A 20,528-nucleotide genomic window follows, 5' to 3' on the forward strand; every position below is an offset into this window, starting at 1 on the left:
TGTATACTCTTTTTCACAAAACAATTGATGTGAAAAAGAGTATACAAATTGTTTATTAGACCAAAAAATAAGCTTTCTGTATAATTTTTTTTAAATTTTTCAGCCCGAAAAACTATACAAAAATGTGTTTGAAAATTTTCACTTTTGTACTTTTTCACTTTTTGAGCCAATGTAGTTAAAGCTTTAAAGGTATAACTACAACGGCCACTTTTTGCAAAAAGTCAAAATTTTCAAACTCATTTTGTGAAAGTTTTTCCGACCACAAAATTAAAATTAATGATGCAGAAAGCTTATTTTTTAGTTTAATAAACAATTTTTGTAGTTTTTTCCAAAAACAAATTGCGCTAAAAAGAAATAAAATTTTTTTACTTTTGTAAATTTCCCACTATTTCACTTTTTAGGCCATTGTAGTTAAGGCTTAAAGCCTTAACTACATTGGCTCAAAAAGTGAAAAAGTACAAAAGTGAAAATTTTCAAACGCATTTTTGTATGGTTTTTCGGGCTAGAAAATTAAAATAAATGATGCAGAATGCTTATTTTTCCGTCCAAAAATCAATTTGTAAACTCTTTTTTACAAAAAAATCCCGCTAGCGAGAAAAAAAATATTTTCACTTTTGTACTTTTTCAAAAAGTGGTGAATGTAGTTAAGCCTTAAGTCAAAAAACGAAAAAAATGTAAGCTAAAATTAATGTCGATCTGCGTACCATCAGGCTTTAATACGAGCATAATCCAGAGTTAAGCCGTTGCTAAACCACTGAATTAAAAAGTCGAACCAAAGCTTAACTATGTTTATTACAACTAGCCCTAAATAATTTCAAAAAATATATGTGAAGTTTTGTAGCATGTTATATGGATTTCATGAAATTAGGAAATAACTTGATTTAAAAAATAGAATTGAGTATAAATTCCTGCTTTGATATCGGTATTTTAACACAAGGTAAGGAAAGGACACACAAGGTAAATTATCACTTCCACTATGTTGCTTAAATTTCACAATTGAACGCTTTTCTGTAGTTGAAAAAGTGCGTTCAGCTGTTAGGATCAGTTGTACAGACCTATGGGTCAGCCTCGGTTTAGGATTTTAACCCTCCGATTTCGGAGGATTAGCTGTGGATCAAGTTTGGTCAAGAGTCATAACACCGATTTCAAAGAATACAAAATGCAGATCCATGGTTTTAATATTTGTTCTATACTGGCCCTAAAGTTTTGATTAGCTTGGTTTAAGCAAGTAATATATTTTTGGTTAGATTGCAAACACAAACACTTTACTTCGTTCTGAAAAATAATTAAAAATAAAAGCTTATACAAATTACAAACCAATTTCCATTTTGAAATGAACTAATTCAATACCCTATACCCACAAACTGTTAACTACACCTTAAAATTTGTATTCTCTCAACACATCCCTCATTTACATCACTGAATGCAACCAAAAATGCGAAATCAAAAAAATTGACACCATATCTGTCAAACCATCGACAAAACGCGCTCCAGCGGCTATTTTTCTTCTTCGCCGCGGCTGCCAGTTGTCTGTCAAATAAAAAAAAAAAAAAAAACGATTGCGTTCTGCAACTACTTGTCTCTCCCCCATCATCAATTAACACGAAAATACTATTTTTTTTCGCAAAAAATCAAATTAAAAAAAATTCCATCTCCCAAAAACTATAAATCATCAAAAATAATAACCAATATTAAATACAAATCAAAGATCTAGCCAATTCCAATCAAAATCTCTCAAAATTGCAATTTTCGTTTTCCTCCAAGACGACGACGAAAAAAAAGTCTGTCTCGCGAAAGAAAATTGACTCCGTGGTGTGTGGATTCCATTCGTACAAAAAAAAAATTGTGTGTTAAATTTTACTGGCGGCAGTACAGCAGCAAAGCAAACTTTACATATATACAAAAAATTTTATTTCCATGGAAAAAATTATAAAATTAAAATTGAAAAAATCCATGAAAAAAGGACAACAATTTGGTTAAAAAATTTATTCCAAACAAATCAATTTTTAGGTATTTTTTTTTATAAAATTTACTTTCGTTTTAGGGGAAAACTTGAATTTCTTGTTTTTTTGAGAAAAAATATTTTTCTAATTTTTTTTTTCTTTTTCGATCGAAAAAAAGGAAAAATTGTTGCGAAAATTTTCTTCTGCATTTTATCGTCGTTGTCGTAGTCGACGAAAGTCTCGGTGTTGTTGTCGTTGTCATATATTCATTGGTGTCGCTGCTGTCGCGCGAGTGTGTTAGGAGGATTTTTGTGTTTCCTCTTTTGGCTCTGCTGGCATCCATCGTCCCCCTTTTTCCTCATCTTCCTTCCAAATCGTTGTCATTCGTCGTGGTGCTCCTTTTATCTGGGCAAGACTTTGACTCCAGCGCGAGAGCTTGTCAATGCGTGGAACAGCTTTGGCGGCGACCTCGTGATTGCCACCATCATCATCGACAACGACGACAAACAGTGACGACAGCAAAAAATGTCTGAAATCAAGCGAGTTGCCTTCACTACCATCAGCAGCAGCACCAGCGCCAGTTTAAATGGCCCTGGTGGTGGTGCATCGTCGTCGTCGTTGTTGTCGTCTGCTTCGGCATCTGGAGGAAATGGTGCCATTTCGTCGATGTCGATGGCAACTTCGAGTGCGGCGCTTCATCGATTTGGTGTACCGGATCCACCAGTGACGTCACAAAAGTCCACTGGTGGATCATCGACGACGACGACGACCACATCAAAGCTTAATAAGACCATCCGCCTGAATATGGAACTGTTTGCATCCAATTCGAACTCCTTCCCGGAATTCAACTATTCCAAGTTGATTCATTTGGAAAAGGTTTGTATATTTTGTTGTTGTTGTTTTTCTTCCTTTTTTTTTTGTTATATTCTTTTTTCAGAGGAAAGGTTCCTTGGGCTTCTTTTCAGATGGCTTTGGCTTCATAGAAGTCAGGTTGGTTGTTGTGTTGTTCTTGGGTTGGTTTTGGGTTCTGTTGTGCGCGCCTCCTCGCAGAGTTTGCTGCGTCTAGTACTGATTTTTTTTTTTTTTGGTTCGATTTTGTTATCTATCTTTCTCGTTGTCGTTTTGTTGTTGTTGTTGTTTTTGATTTCAGAAATGCACTCTTGTGATTCGCTTCTTGTTGCTTGTTCATTTTATATTTGGTTGATGTTTTTCGCGTGTAGTAGATGGAATGAAAGGGAGGTGGGTGGATGGTTTGGTTTGGTTGATTGCTTTAGGTGGATGAAACCGAACCGACACATTATGAAGAATGAAAGAAAGAAATCGAATTTAGGTTGAGGGTGGTCGGTCGGTCGGTTGGTTGGTTGGTTGCCTGGTCTGGTCTCTGGCAGGCAGCTAGCTAGCAGTGGTCGATGATTTGCGATTGGTTTGGTATTTTGGTTGAGTTGAGTTGTCTTTCTCTCGTTATCGTTGGTTTTTGGTTCACTCTTTGCTTCATCGTCGTACTGTTGTGTGTACGTGTGCAATGCTGGAGACAATAATTTTTTTTTTCTTTTTTTTTTTTAATTAAAAATTGAATTGAAATATGGTTGGGAACCAAATAGTCATAGCAAGTAGAGAAGAAGAAGTAGAAAAACAAGCAGAAATGTAGATTTTGATGAGCGTATGGAGAAGAAAAAGGTGACGATAGCAATGGGGAGTTTTTTTCTCTTCTTTTTTTTTGTATTTTTCTTTTGTTTTTTTACTTCGTGTGCACACACGGTCATCTGGCATTTTGGAGTGGTAGTCAGTCAGTCGATTGGATGGATAGATATTATTTGATTTTGTATTATGAACTCGGAGTTTAGAGTAGAGTGGATGGTGGTTACCTAGTTGTTATGAATGATGCGTCGGAAGTTGGAGTGAAGTAGAGTGTGAGGTAGATGTTAAGCATTTTAGGAGTTGATTTACATTTAGTATGTATTTTGTAGATGTTTGTGTGTATGAGTGTGTACACGTTGTTTTTTAAGTGCATTTTGAAATGTTTGATATTTTTTGATGTGGATGACTTGAGGGTGGTTTGGTGGTTGATTTACTTATTTACTACTTGTATTATTTTTTTTATTGAAAATGGAGATGTGGGGGGTTTTTCTGTTTGAGTGATTTTAATTTGGGGGAGGTATAAGATGTGATCGGAGTTTTGATGTGGGGATTATGGAAGGATTTGTTAATAATGAAGGAGTAGATATCCATATGGAAAATTTTGAATGATGACACGTTTGTGTAAGAACTTTAGGATTCAAGATTAAATTTACTTATCAAATAATTACACTGTGCTTGTTCAAAAACCCGACAGATGGCGCACATATCTACTAAAGATAATTCGGCCATGCTGAACACGATGGCGTTCTTAGTTTTTCTAGATTAGGTCAAATAAGAAAGATTTTCGATTTTAAAAATTTTTCCATCAAGTCAGAAATAAACGATACAAAACAAGAGGCAAGAGTACGATAACTAATGCGGTGAAAAATAATAACGGAATTTTGTAGAACAGTCAAATACAATCATTTTTCACTATGGGAGGGGTGTCTATCTCCCCCCATTTAGGGGCAATTTTCTAAAATATGACGAAAAATAAAACAAAAATTATTAAAAAACAACGGCAACACTTACAGTTATAAATTATACCTTTTTCAAAATCAATCAAAATTTGTGAAAAAAAAAGTTTGAAAAAACACATTTAATACTATTTTTACCAAGGTATCGACAATCGATTATTTCGAAAACCATTGATTGAAATAACTTGATTTAAAAATTAGAATTAAGTGTGCAATTCTGGCTTTTGAAAAAGGTATCATTTATAACTGTAAGTTTTTCCGTCGTTTTTTATAATTTTTTTTTTATTTTTCGTCATATTTTAGAAAATATCCCCTCCCGCCTAAAAGGGGGGAGATAGACCCTTCCTCCCTTAGTGAAAAATGCTTGTATTTGACTGTTCTACAAAATTTCGTTATTATTTTTCACCGCATTAGTTATCGTACTCTTGCCTCTTGTTTTGTATCGTTTATTTCTGACTTGATGGAAAAATTTTTAAAATCGAAAATCTTTCTTATTTGACCTAATCTAGAAAAACTAAGAACGCCATCGTGTTCAACATGGCCGAATTATCTTTAGTAGATATGTGCGCCGTTTGTCGGAAAAAAAGTTCTATTTTCAAGGACAGTGTTACCTAACTGTTGAAAATAGGAATTTCAATGCGTTTAAATATTTTAAGGGACACTGTATTATTGCAACTCATTTGTTTTTCTTCTTATTTACTATTCAATAAGTATTTGGTACGTTAAAACATTTTTTCAGTTTGTGGCCATTAATTTTGTATGTTAGTGTCAGTGCCATGATCATTTTGCATTTGCCTGGTGACTTTCGACAAACTTTACCGATAGGCACCAGGGTCCACTGCTGCAGACAAAATCAATGCCTGTTTAAAATCTTAAATTTTGTTGCAATATGTCAAAAACTTACATTTGCCAAAAATGTTCGTAAATTAAAAACTATACCTGTGGAAGAATTTTATAACTAGTTATTGGACATTGTTAATAATCACACTAGTCCCATTTCCAATACAAAAAGAATTATCAAAATTGCTTTACTCAGTCCAAAGTTAATTGGTAAGAAGCATAAAAAAAAAAAATACAAACGAATTGAATACATTTTCCTTTTTTGGGAAGTCGGTTAAAAATCACACAAATCAGTTGACACAATTACAATTGAAAACGATGTTGTAAATTACCCGATGAAGTTATTGAATTCCTTGGATTAACCAGGAACTCCACTTATACACTACTGGAAAAAATTAAGGGATCAAAAAAAAATTCCAAATTTTTGGGCAAATTTCAACAGGCCGTAACTTCGAAAGAAATGGTCGTACAAGAAATCGATAAAGAAGGAAATAGTAGCTCCAAGTGTCTAGTTTTTGGATTAGAACTTTAAAAATTTTTAACCTCCGCGGTTTTTGAGTAATCGTAGAAAAACCAGCAACAAAAAAATTTTCAAAATTTTTTTAGTTTTTTTTTTTGGTCTACGGGCGTGGAAAAATTTTTTTTAGCTTAACCACTATAAGGATCGGATACTTTGTTCATTTAGCTTTAATTTGTTTTTTTGAACACCTCGATACGTCCACTTCTCGCCGAGATATCGGTCTTCAAATGGAAAAAAATCCTTTGTGTTTGATTATCGATATCTCAGCAACCAATGATCGCACAGAAAGTTAAAGGTGGGTTTCAAGAACTTGAATGAATTCTCCTTAACGGCTAGCCATTGCTTTTCCAAAAAAAAATTTTTTCTTATTTTCACATGAATTTGAAAATGCAACAAAAAAAGGGCTTTTGGTGGTTTTTTGGAAAATCGAGCGCTAGATCGAAAATATTGAGGAAACCGCTAATGTTAAGTGTGCATTTTACAGTTCAATATGTCCACAAAAACCCTACAAAAAATCAAATTAATCCAGCCAGTCGTTTTTTTTGTTTCACTCGATCTAATTTTTGAAAAAATTAAAGGATCACGTTTTTTGCTCTGAAAAGCTCAATTTTCTTTTCTCATTTTATAATGAGAAAAAAAATTGTTTTTCCTAGCTTTTTCCACATTTTTGCTCCAGAAAAAGCTTAAATTTAAAACAAAACAAAATTCCAAAAAAAAAAAAAAATTTTAAAAAATAAAATTTTTTTGAATTTTTTTCTCTTGAAAAGTTTAAGAGAAAAAAAATTTTATTTTTTTAAATTTTTTTTTTGTTGCTGGTTTTTCTACGATTACTCAAAAACCGCGGAGGTTAAAAATTTTTAAAGTTCTAATCCAAAAACTAGACACTTGGAGCTACTATTTCCTTCTTTATCGATTTCTTGTACGACCATTTCTTTCGAAGTTACGGCCTGTTGAAATTTGCCCAAAAATTTGGAATTTTTTTTTGATCCCTTAATTTTTTCCAGTAGTGTATTTTTTCGGAATATCAATTAACCTAAGCTTTGTAATGATACCACACTTCATGTAAAGTAATTAATGGCAACTCTGATTGAAGCTACCATTTTGTGTGGAAAATTCAAAGACGAATGTTTTTGACTTGTTATTTGATTTCCTTTCCTGTTCATCTTGCATTCGCTTTAACCATAAATAAAGCGCAAAGTCCATTGTTGAAAAGATACGGTATTGATTAAGAATACATATCCTATTTTTTCTCATGGTCAACTTCATATACGTTGGCTATTCGCGAGTAGGAAAACCATCTGGTCTTTTTACAATTTTGTGTACCAAAAAAACATTTGAATAAATTGAAAAATATTCACTGCAATAAACATAAATTCTCTTTTTCGGCTTTAAATTATTTTCATTTCGGTTCAATTTTGTTCATAAATGCACTGGGGGTTAACTAGGTAGTATATTCATATGTAAATCACAAATTAAAAAAAATTAATTATGTAATTATTGAAAATTTAAATATTTTAAACAAGATAAATAAACATACTTACTTACTTACTTACTATACAAGCTAACTAATACATTATAAAAATACTTTGAACTGCAAGTTCAAGTACCTATGCGCGACAAAGTCATGCATTTTATATATTTTTTTTTTTTTTTTCAAAATTATTACCACGATACATTTCTTAAAACCGTCCGATGTCAACGTATTTTTTTTTAAAGCTATTTATTAATCTGATTATAAATAAATAAAATGCACGACTGGGGCCGCACGTACTTGCTCTTATGATAAAAGTAGCTTTTATGTCAAAGATTTAAAAAAAAAATATTTTGAATAAGTTAAAATTTGATTTTTTTAAGGAATTTCATAAGAAATGCAAAAATGACAAAAACAAAAAACGCAATTAGCTACATATATTAAAATCACTTAAAGCATTATGAATGTCAAATTTAGTCTAGAAAATTGTAATAACTCAACGGTGTACGGGAAGAGCCGACATCAAAGATTAAAAAAAATGTAAAGTCATATTTCCATTATCCGTATTTTTTGAGAAAAACTAAAAATGCAGTTACGTTAGATTTACGTATAACATTACTTGTGTAAAATTTAAACGAAATCGTGTGAGTCATTTACGAGAAAATTGCAATAACTCCATTAAGATGTACGGGAAGAGCCGACATCCGCGACTTAAAAAAGAGTTAATGTCATATTTTCACTATCCGCATTTTTTTAGAAAACTAAAAACGCAGTTATATTAGAACTGCAAACAGCATTACGTATGTTAAATTTAATCAAAATCGTTAGAGCCGTTTTCGAGAAAGTTGCAATAACTCCAAAACTTTGTATGGGAGGTATACGTTTAAAGCGAGATATTAAAAAACAAAAAAAAACCAACCTTGGAAATTACAAAAAAATCATCTGTACCAAATTTCAAGAAAATCCCTCAACCCGTTTAGGCTGCAGCTTCATGTACAGCTTTTTGTGACGACGCACCGACGCACAGACCGACGGACGTCATGACGAAAACCACTTTTTTGGACTTCTCCATCATCGTACTGTTAGTTTTGATTGAAACCTCGAATTTTTTTTTTTACACTAAACCAATACTTACCCTATTGAGCAAGTAAAAAGAGAGTTTTCAACGGATAATTTTTTGTACGTTTAACAAAATATTTGAAACTTTCAGTAAAATAGAACAAAAAAAATGTTGTCCTCATGAAACTTGCTTTTGGAATAAGAATCTAGTATAAAAAGAGTTAAAAAAAAATTGGAAGGTTTTTTCTCAGGACAAAAGGCGGTTTACATACGTCAACGAAACAGTGAAAAAAAATTTGGGGGAAACTCATGTGAAAACGTGATACACTCATGAAATTCGTGATGGCGGTTTTAGACGAAGAAAAGAATCCATAAAGTTTTGAGGTTTTAGATGAAGCAAGGACAAAGGATCCATAAAATATAAAAATATTTTTGGTGAAAGTGTGTTTTTTTGAGGGATTAAGTTGTATGTGGTATCATCATAAGATAGAATTTATTTTGTTAATTTTTTTTTTTTTTAATTTGTTGGAAAGGTTTCTTTTGTTATAAAAACTAACAATTTTAAGAGTCAAGGTGTCAAAGAGTGCAAGGGTGTTTTTTTTTAAGAAAAAATAAAATTCAAATTTAATATCATAAAAACTAGCAAATATATGATAACCCTATTAAAATTGGTAAAAATTCATTTGCCACGCGCACCAAGAATCTAAGCAGTACATACAAATATTTAAGGGAAATAAATATAATCTGTAACAAATTTTATAAAAAATATTGTCTTTGCCATATGACCTACGAAAGTACGAATCAAATAAGTCTATAAATTTTTTGAGGTGTAGAGAAAATGCAAAAACTCAGTAAAAATAGTGAATATTAGTTTTGAAATTCAGTAATTTTAAATTAGGAGCAAGAATCTAGTTTCTTGAAGAATAACATGCCCAACAGGGTGTTTTTTATTGCAAACAAAAATTGACGGGTCACAATAATAAAATTTTGTAAGAACGTTACATCTTCTAACTAGTGCCGTGCAGTATGCATTTAAAAGAACTTAGATCTTACAGGCATATAGTTAAAATTATTATTACTATTATTAGAGAGACTTCATAAAATAGTTTTGAGTTAAAGAGGGTTTTTTTCGAAAAGGGAGTAAATTCTGTAAAACCTCCATAGTTTAGAGCTGTGTACTTTGTAGAAATTTTGTATTATGGTACTTTATTACAAGTCAAGTTCAAATATTTTGGTGACATGTGAAAACAAATCTTCTATTTCAATAATCCTCAAAACTAATCATTTTTGACTGTCCACTGGAAATGTTTTAATATTTAATTCATAGTACACAAGCATATATTTTCTTAAACCATTTCATATGTAAATTTGATTATAATAATATCATTTCAGAAAAAACTGAAGAAACTCAAAAGCAACAAACAACAAAATGGTTTCTCTGATCCGTTTGAAGAGAACGACGATGATGTTGCTCGAATAGCTAAAGAATTAGAAAAGAAGTATGGCACAACTTATGCCAGTGGAAGAGGAAGAAGCAAAAAGGACGATTTCTGTGATATCGGCCTAGGATATGATGAAAATGATTCCTTTATTGACAATACCGAAGCTGTAGGTTTTTTAAAATTTTCCATCTTTTGATTTTTAACTATAAATTTGTATTTTTATTTTTCAAGTATGATGAAATAATACCAGAGGAGGTAGAAACTGTAGAAGGAGGATTTTACATCAATTCCGGTGCATTGGTATTTAAGCAACTATCTTGTACAGAAAAAACCGATGAAATAATCAAAATGCCAAACAAAACAAGAAAGCGAGCACTATCTACATCCTCAGAAGAATCTGGATCTTCTGAGGATGAAAAAGATGCTGACAAAGAAACTGATGGACCAACAACAACAACAACAAAATCTACATCCGCAGTTGCCAATCCCCAACAGAGTGCAATTTCCAAAATGAGCACTAATAGTAGTAAGCAAAAGACTGCTCTTCCAACGGAAAAACGCCATAAGACTAGTTCCGACAAAGAAAGCAGCAGCGATAAAGAGAAATCATCAAAGAGTAAATCTTCTGCAGGAACATCAGGAGCTACATCTTCGGTGACTTCGCTGGCTTCTGGATCACCCAAAAATGATGACATTGCTTCAGAATCAAGCTCGAAGGATAAAACACGTGTAGACCGGACAACGGTCAAGACAACAACTGTTAAAGATATGCTCAAAGCAAAAAGAGACAGTTTCTTGAAAATGCAAGAGGAAGAGCTGAAAACAAAAACATCAAATGGTGACGCAAAGGCTACTACAACGTCCACCGAAGATTTATCTGGATCTGATTCGTCCAGTGACGAAAGTGATTCAAATCAAGAACCCAATGCAAAGAAATTAAAGAAAACTGAAGAGGATGGTGATAGTAAGTGGCTCTTTTCAAAACATTTTAATACTTTTTATTTATTTTGGTGTTTTATCTTAGAATTGCGACCAAGCGATACAGAGTTACCCGATCTTAGCTATGAGCTTATGAGGGACGTAGAAAATATAAAAGACACTGCCAAAGCTAGTAATCGGACTGGCAAAAAATTCCAATTTGATGATAAACTTACTGAAATATTTTTGAGGTTTTTACACGAATTATCTACTTAAAAATTATTAGTATTTATTGAAGACGTTTATTTTTTATTTTATTTACAGTGTCGATGATAGGTGTTTGTGTTTGGATAAAAATGTTCGAAATAATGTATTTGCGCATTTGGAATATCAACTTTCACTGCCAAAGTATTTCCTACTGCGAAAAGCTAAACAGTTACGAATCAATCAAGAAAAGACAAAAACTAAAAAAGCTTTTGTTAAGCTTCGGAAGGCAGTCTCTGAAATTATGCAAAGTATTCATCAGCAGTATCAAACAAATTTAACAAAATACGAAGAGTTTCAGTAAGTATTTTATCATAAACTAGTTATTTAATTTTATAAACGAAAACAGTTCAACAACAAAGCAAACCGAGGAGAAATGTTTCCCTCATTTATATTGAATACACAGCAACAACCAAATAATTATCTATTTAAGAAAATGGCACCGATTATCTTCTAAAAGATTTTAACTCGATATAAGGAAGCTAGTTCCTATACTCAAAAAGTTCATTCCTCAATTAATATGTCGCAATGTGTGAGTGCGGTCGGCCTGTGTGTGAGTGCGTTTAAAAGCCATTTAGTTGAGATTAATAGGTTTGTTCGTTGTGAACTCTAGGTTACTCTGGGTCGGTCCGAATTCTTCGTGAAGAGTTTTTGGTAGCTCTGTTCCAAACCAGAGTTACTCGCTCCGTGTTTGCTTTCATGTCAGAGCGCGCTCTGAACGGACTCTGAACGGCCCTGGGTATTTTTTTAGAGCGCGGAATTCAGAGTTATCAAAATCAAATCAACTGTTGTCATTTTAGAAAAAAAAAATTGTTTGGTGTGTGAAATGTGATCTATAGTTTGTGGATAAAAAATTTGTATGGTAAATATGATTTTTTTCCACAAAATTTACGAAATAAGAAACTAAATATGTACGTATATAAAAAAATTTCAAAAAAAATGAGCTGATAAATTTAAGCTCGAACACCTCGATGTTAAAACTCGAGTAACTGATTTTTTTGACAGTTGATTGACATGACCCAGAGTACCCTGGGCAACAACGAACAGACCTAATGTGTTTCGATATTGGATACCTGGGTCTTTTATTAGACGATTCGTCCTGTAAGTAAAGTGCTTGACACTTTCACAAAAAAATGTTTTAAAGGATCTATTAGAATTAGAAGATGTTCAAAAGACTAATGCATCTAATGTTGGTCCAAATAATCTATCACAAGACATTTTTGTATGCGACCAAATCTTAGAGATGATGACTATATGTTGTTTTCCACTACGGTCGGTGGTCCAAAATATTCTCCGGCAAGCCAATGACGTTACAAAAAAAATTCTTTCCCAACTACTTCAATATGCTATTCAAGTTTCCTTCCCTTTTCAAAATTTTTCGTAAGATGCACCAATTTCTTAAATAAATGTAAATTAATTTGTCCATATGGTTTCTTAGGCACAAGTCAAATTAATGCCATTTTTGACGTTGGTACCTATTCTGTAATTGGGTCCTTCATTTACATTTTCACATTGATTTATAGACCGACTAAACTGTCGGCCGATAGAAAGTTTGCAGTGTGCGGGGGTTCTAAGGCTATACAATTTTATCTTTTCAAAATCAATTTCTCACTTCTATATTGTTGTTAATTTGTCTCGTACTAAAAAGAAAATATTTATATAAATCCGTTTAGTAAAATTTGTATTACAAATCACACCCAATATTTGTTACTTCTCCAATAACGTTTGATAGCCTGGCGGTTGGTCATGCGTATGGTCAGTAGTTGAAGAGGCTCCTCCCTTTTCAACTTATTTTAACCAATCCATTAATGTTTCCGTTAGGAGTGGTAGCGTTTTCTGCTTATTAAGAAAACTACGTGAGTTTGACATGCTTTTATGTTGGTGCGTCTGGGTCGAATTGTATACAGCAATGCATGAGGTCATTGTCCTGCGAAAATATACCATAATCTAGTGAGAAATATTTCCATGCTGCCATCTATCCTCATCAATGCGTCCTTTCCATGGCAGAAAAATGCAACCCAGACCATCAGATCCCATCCCCTTGTTTCATTATTTGGGAGTATACTTTGGGTTGTACCTTTTACACTTGACACTTCGGGCGATCCAAATTTTGTATTTCCCTGTGCTCGCTCTATCTACTCACACTTGCAAGGAGGAGGGCGACTGCTCAATTTATTTTCAAAGTTTACATTTCTATTTACCCTTACTAAATAAATGGCATTTTAAACCATTTACGCTATAAATTCAGTATTGGAGCTATGGAATGATTTTTCTCAATAGTGTCCCAATTCTCTGTCAATAGATGTAATACTTCTTAACTCTTGTCTGAAACAATTCTTTTTCCTTTTAAGCCTTCATTTTTGTTTAAATTGGTTGAGCTCTGTAGTATTAAAAAATATGAGCAATAGAAACCAATTAACTAAACCTTAATTGAATTCAACAGCGCTTAAAATTTAGCTGTGAATCAGTCTGGTAGCGTAATTATATTTTAAATATGCCTGCCATAAACAACTTATATGTATTTCATTAAATGATTTTGTTGAAAACAAGAAGTAATACTAATTATTTCATGTGTTCCCATTCTTTAGAGCTCTTAACCCAGGTGCAGATATGCATAAACTAGAAAATGCTCCTAAAATGCCCAAAAAGAGATTCCAATGGAATGATACCACAAGGTAAGTTGTTTTGTTTTCACAAAACTTCCTCTGCAATCTAACATGTTTATTATTGTATAGATCTCTCTTGTACGAACTCTATCAAGTACGCTGGATGTCCTTCACAGTCCTCCGCACTCGCAAAGAATCATTTGAAGATTTTGTCAGTAATTTTCTCAAAGAAAAAGTCATAAACATCTGGCCAAGTGGTTGGATGAAATTAGAAGAAATCAAACGAGAAATCGAGAAAAAGAAAAATGCACCCAAAAAACTGAAAGAGAACAAAAAACCCGAAGAATCTCTACCAACAATAACTTTGCCAGAAAAATCACATTTGCTAAATCCGGATACTGCTATGAATTCAGGTAGCAAGCTATCAATAAACACAGGCGATAATCATGCAACAGTATCATCAAATGAGCCCACAACAGCAAATCTTAAACCAAATGATATGACAAAATTATTGCCAGCACATAGTAATTCTTCATCAACTGAACACTTGCATTCATCAAAGGCATATTCGTCGTCATCGTCGTCTGGCAAACTCCATCGTTCAACTACAAATAGTCCTCTGAATCTTTGCAGCAGTCAAAGCAGCTCGAAGGGTGAAAAATCTTCAAGTGGATTCGTAATCAATAACAACAATAATGCCAACCCTAACCAAAACTTAAACAGCAATAGATCATCATCATCCACCGGAGTTGTAAATATTTCAAACAAAATCCCCATTGATCTGGTTTCTCCCTCCAAACGAACTGATCACAGCATAAACAGTATAATGTCATCCCCATCGTCAACTTCCTCCTCGGTATCGACTACGCCGCAACCGCAACATTCCGCCGGTGCTATGGGTAGCTCATTAAACATGGATAACAACACTCATGTGATTAACATTGACAACTTCAAATCCGCCTCCGAAATAATAAATACGTCCAACCAGCTCATCAACCACACCAGCAAAACTCATTCACAGAATGAACGCCAAAAAGGTCGTTCTTCTGGTCTTGATGTACACCCGCACAATCATCCTCCCTTGAAGACAGAATTCATTCGTCGGGACAGCAGTAGTGAGTCGGATGGTGTTGAAATTGTAGGCGTCTATCAAGCTCGGAGCTCTGTGCCCTCACTGCCTGTTGTTAATAAGAATAAATACAAGAAATCAAGCCATCATGGAAGTCGAAGTGATTCGCCAGGTTTGCATGACAAACTTAAGACTGCCGCCGTTGCTTCGAAGAAACCACTCGAGTGCACAGATCTGGATGTAAATAAAATAATGAAGGCTCTTAAAGAGCTTGAGGTTAGTTTTTTTTTTGACTGAATTGAAAGAAAGCAGCTTTTTTTTATTGAATGTGTCTTTTATTTTCTAGGAACTACAACAAACTGGCAATTATGTGCCCGACATATCGTCTTTCACGAACAGCAATCACAATGCAAATACATCACCACTCGCCTACGGAAAAGACTTGACCCAATGACAAGAGTATTACAATCCCGCGACAGCTGTACTGCTCTCATCACTTTATGATAATTTTTCCTCGCGCCTTTAGAGCACGAATCAGTCACATATGGCCCCTTTGAATAGGGGCATCCTACGATTAATGCGTCCGCAACAGTCCTAAACCTAAACCCATAACCTATAACTTCCCACCCTAACTCCCCACTATTATTATTATTATTGTTTAGAATTATTTTTCCTATTTTTCAGAATTTGTGATTTTCTTTTTCTTATACATACAGAACTTTAACCTCATACATAAATGATGATGATTTTTTTTTGGCATTCCTTTCGCAAGTCCAACTTTTTATTTATTTTTATTGTTTTGGTCTTTGTTGCGTTGGAAAATAAAATAAAAGAGAAAAAAAAATGTTTTTAGTTATCTTCGTGAGCATCTTGCGTTATAAAATGTGTTTGTTATATTAAAAAAAAAAAGAAAATTAATTATTATAATTTAAATTTAAAACAAATTTATAAGATTATACACAAAGAAATAAAAATTTAAAATAAAAAAAAAAAGTAAAAATATAAAAAATAGAAAGAGAAAAAGAAAAAACCACTTCTTCAAACTATGTAAAATGTTATGAAAAATTATTTACTAAACATTAATACATTTTGTAAAGATATTTATAATTTAAGGAATAAAATATTAAAATGCATTAATCGTTTCCGATGTTCCCAAAACATAATTTATTTGTTCATAAGAAAAAAAAAAACTTTTATAAAGGTTTTCGGATCTAGCGAGGTATCCGCCGGAGCGGAAAATTCTCCGATTTCATACGAATTATGCTTCGAGGTGTGCTTTCGACAGTTAAAAACTCTCCGATTCGTATGAAATCGGACAAATTTTCGCTCCGGGGGATACCTCGCTAGGTCCGATGGTAATTAATTTAGTTTGAACTTGCTTCTTGGTCAATTTGAATGCAAAAGATTTATTCACACCAGCGCTCATCAACTCGAGAGTAATCTACCACTTCTTCACAACGAAGGAGACTATTATCCAACATAAGCCTTAATCAAACTTTTTGAGTTCTGCAGTAGTCGGAAGCGGACCCGAATTTCAGCAAAAAAAAATCACTTTTCGAACAAAAGTACATATAGTATGACACCATAAATGCAAAAAAGTAGACTTCTCTCATGATGGAATCAATATGATGCCACACAAAAATGGCATGTCTGAATCAGGAATTTAAGAGGAATCCCATCAAATCCACCAAAAGAAATGAATTAAAGGACCATGTGAATCGGCAACACAATTGAATGCCCTTATGTCAACAGGCAGCGCTCTCTACCGATGAAAAACAATTTCTTTCCAATATTTTCAAGGAACAACGTAACAAGCTGGCTTTTGGTATAAAGCTTGATATTGGGATGGTTTACAAATTGGGGTCCTATTTTGTAAAACGACTATCGTTGAAACTACTTCGTTATCGTTCAAACGCGATTACGTATTACAATAATCGTTTTATTTCAACGATACTCGTTAAACTTTCCTTATTGTTTAGCTGTAATAATATTGTTACGTCTGCAGTTAGAATGCATGTTAAATGCTTTGAAGTTTCCTCTGTTTGCTAGTCCCGTTATAAGGGATCAAAGGTCACTTCATTTTGTATTTTAAAAAAGGTAAGTTTAAGATAAAAATTATAAAATTTTGTTCCACAAACTTGTAGGTGAGCTTATTTTACAAGAAATCAACAGTACTCCAGTTGGGTATGATGAGATAGTTAATCTAAAGTAGACTTTCGGCTGAAACGACTTCGGCTATTGGGATTCGTCGAAAATAAAACCTCTGGATCTGGGCCCGCGCCACCCAACTAAGTCATTGCGAAGTGGTCACATAGTTTGTGAATGAGGTCGATAATCTTATAATTTTGTCCGAACTTTAAGCTCACCTTTAAGCGGTATTGTAGTCCAGGAACGATAATTTAAAAAAAAATAAAAAATGTTCCACATACGCCCCAGGGAACTTGTGAATGTTGTTTTTTTTTATGTGATTATTCGATAAATTTAGTATAATTTGCATTTATCTTTATTTTTCCTTTACAAAATACTGGACAAAACAACTGAATACTGTGAAAATGAATTTAACATCTGGATTTATAAAGTTAAACAGACCTCCAGAGAGCAGTTTAAATTTGTTGGGAATTTAAGATTGGATTTTAGCAGTGAATATTATGGAATTGGATCTATTTTTGACATTGTTTACATTCAGATGTATTTTTTAAACTAGTGAATAATATGGCCGTTAGTAAATTGCAAAAGCCATTTAGTAAGTTACTAAGTTTAAAATCAGGTTGCTTTATGGCTTAGTAACTTACTAAAGTAGCTTTAGCAATTTACCTATTTAATCGTTAAAAACTTTGCGCCAGTATTTTTAGGATTAAAAAATATATATTTTTTTTAATTTTAGGAAATTAAGCAAATGTTTTAAGGTGTTGTCAGCTCACAATAAAGTTATTTTTTTCGAAAGTGAACAACTTTGCTCCCGAAACTTTCCATGCGAAAATCATCAATTAAAATAAAAACGAACGCATAATAATAAAGATGATAAATACCTAATATAAAAAACTGGTTTTATTTGATAAATTCAAATATTAGTAGACAGTTGCTGTTCTTTCATTTTGAGAAAGCGGAAAACAGCTACTAGCTCCATTTTTTTCCTTGTCGATATAGCAAAGACACAAACCGGAAAATGGATTCAATATGAGAAAATATTCATTCAGCAACGAACATGAATCAGCCATTAAAAGACGGTTAGATTATGAATTTTTCGAAAACAAGATTTCATCGGAGAAAAAAATAATTTGTTTGCCTGTTATGTACTTAAAGGTTGGCTGACAACATTATCAGCTATTATTGTCTCATAAGAAAAAAGGGATACGAGCGAAAGAAACTGCGAAGTTAAATTTCTATAATTTAACACAAATTGGAGCTCCTTGGAGCAAGTCGTTTTCCTGTTCGTTTAAGTACAAACAACTAATGATTTTTTAAATACAGTAGGCCGGGCGGCAGGAGTAACCTTGCCCCACAGACCAATAGTGGTACAAATTTACTAGGATATGTATAAAAACGTCTTATCTGTAGTTGTTACGAATACGAAGCAATTGATTTTTGAAGTGGTGTCAAAAAATATGCTGTTTTTTAAGGTCAAAATAAATCAATTTACCTATTTTTTTGTTTCTTTTAAACTAATCTTTAAATTTATTACAAACACCTTTCGTTATCGAAATATGTAGTTCAAAAACAAATTAACAGACGTAGGTGTTAAATGTGAACAACTAGAGGAGCATAATTTATTTTTTCTCTTTAGCATTTTAATAAAACCAATTGTTCTAATTATTATTGTGTTCTTTTTCAATAAATGAGGGTAGTAAATTAAAATAGAAAGCTCATCTAAAGGAAATCTTTTTTTTTGAACACTGTGGTGTATGCGCAATCTTTTTTATAGTTGAGAAAGGGCTATTTTCTCCTTTTGCATATATGTAAGTATCATTTAAAAACAAGCAAATTTGTCACATTATTTTCAATTTATTCAGATGTTAACAAAGTGGTACAGGGCAGGTTAAAGATTCGTACAGCAAAAAAACGAACACGAGATAACAATAGCCATAAAGTTTTTGGGTGGTAACCATTTCCTTTAAACAACATTGCTCCACTTTTCAATTCAAGAAAAGAGACCCATAAATAATATACCTAATATTAACTTTTTTTCATCTTGTATTTATTTTTTATGTCTTGGTTTATATTGAATATAAAAATAAGTCGGAAAAGTAGAGCAAAGTAGGCCTAGTTTACGGTTTGTTTGGCAGGCCATTATGAATTTTTTTTTATCAAAATTAACTAAAAAATCAAAAACCTGGATTTTTCAATTTAACAATTTATTTTTTGAAAGTTTTTTTTAAGTTTATGTTGAAGTTATTTAAAAAAGCTTTTGATTGCGAAAAAGTTTTAAATAAAAATACAATAGTTCTATGGCAGATAATCGTTAATAATCCAGTCAAATAAGGATTTAACCTCGGAATGAATGTTAGTAGACATTTTTTTTTGCTCAATATCTTCCTTTTGCCATTCTATAACATAACTCAAAAGTCTAGAAAAATCTCATGTCCGCTTGTCGCGATTTCAAGGTCAAATCGCGAAATGGAGATTTTCAAAATTAGCAAAAATAGGCTATGGTAGTATATACACATATGATACATGATTTCAAGGTATTTTTTAATGCTGATTCCAAAAAATCTAAAATCAAGACAATCTGAAGTCTCTGGAAAAAGTTATACCTGTTTTTCATCTTTTAACCCATATTATTATAACAGTTGCTAACTTACTACCGAAAAACCCTTAAAAGTAATGGTAGCGGAATCATATTTTGCATGAGGGTTTTCATATCCATTATCATTAAGAATCAAAACAATGCAATGCAAAAAAACATTTATATCTATGACAAAATGGTATTTTTTGAGAAAAGGGGAAATTTTGGGATGAGCACTAAAAAACATCCTGGTACAATCTTGGAATTAGTGCTAATAGGCTAATTTTTTTGTTCTATCTTTGTTTGGATGTTCTATAACTTATGTCAAAAATCTAAAAAAATCTCATGACCGCAAGTTCTTATTTTCCAGGTTAAACTAAGTTAGGTGCAGATTTAAAAAAAATAATAAGAAAATTTTAGATTCTTATATGTACCTATACCAACATAACCCATATCATTTCAAGGTATTTTTTAACGCTGATTCCAACAAAACCCACAAACAAATCAATATGACCATCCCTGAAAAGTAATGTACCTTATTCATGTTGATCTGACACAAATATCTGAAGTGTTGTTTTTCAATTTTTTCAAATCTGCACCTTATCTTCAAACCAAGAAAATTAGGACTTGCGGACATGAGATTTTTTTAGATTTTTGAGGGTAGTTAAAGAATATCCAAACAAAGATTAAAATGAAAAAATTAGCCTATTATCACTTATTCCTAAGATGAACAAGAATCTTCTTTAGTGCATATCCTAAAAATTGCCCCTCCATCAAAAAATACCATTATTTCGTAGGTATATATATTTTTTGTAATGGATTGTTTTGATTTTTAATAATGATGGATTCTAAAATCTTTATGCAAAATTTGGTTCATCTACCATAACTTTTAAGGGTTTTTCGGCAGTAAGTTTGCAACTGTTATAATAATATGAGTTGACAGATGAAAAACAGGTATAACTTTTTCCAGAGACGTCAGATTGTTGTGATTTTAGATTTTTTGGAATCAGCATTAAAAAATACCTTGAAATCATGTATCATATGTGTATATAATACCATAGCCTATTTTTGCTAATTTT

General features: G+C 32.5%; 1 protein-coding gene across 2 annotated transcripts; it reads left to right on the top strand.

Moving 5' to 3' along the window:
* Positions 1 to 1,524: 1,524 nt before the first annotated feature.
* Positions 1,525 to 15,868, top strand: LOC129914071 (yemanuclein). Of its 2 annotated transcripts, XM_055993123.1 has the most exons (9): positions 1,525 to 2,010; positions 2,122 to 2,819; positions 9,820 to 10,035; positions 10,101 to 10,833; positions 10,894 to 11,038; positions 11,112 to 11,351; positions 13,640 to 13,726; positions 13,787 to 15,002; positions 15,073 to 15,868. In XM_055993123.1, the coding sequence occupies exons 2-9, from the start codon at positions 2,469 to 2,471 to the stop codon at positions 15,178 to 15,180; spliced, it is 3,096 nt and encodes a 1,031-aa protein (XP_055849098.1). In that variant the 5' UTR covers positions 1,525 to 2,010; positions 2,122 to 2,468; the 3' UTR covers positions 15,181 to 15,868. The 2 variants fall into 2 exon arrangements, with proteins under 2 accessions (XP_055849098.1, XP_055849097.1); XM_055993122.1 differs by having other exon boundaries at positions 1,525 to 2,819.
* Positions 15,869 to 20,528: the final 4,660 nt, after the last annotated feature.

This window comes from Episyrphus balteatus, chromosome 3 (genome assembly GCF_945859705.1).
Source record: "Episyrphus balteatus chromosome 3, idEpiBalt1.1, whole genome shotgun sequence".
Classification (NCBI taxonomy): Eukaryota; Metazoa; Arthropoda; class Insecta; order Diptera; family Syrphidae; genus Episyrphus; species Episyrphus balteatus.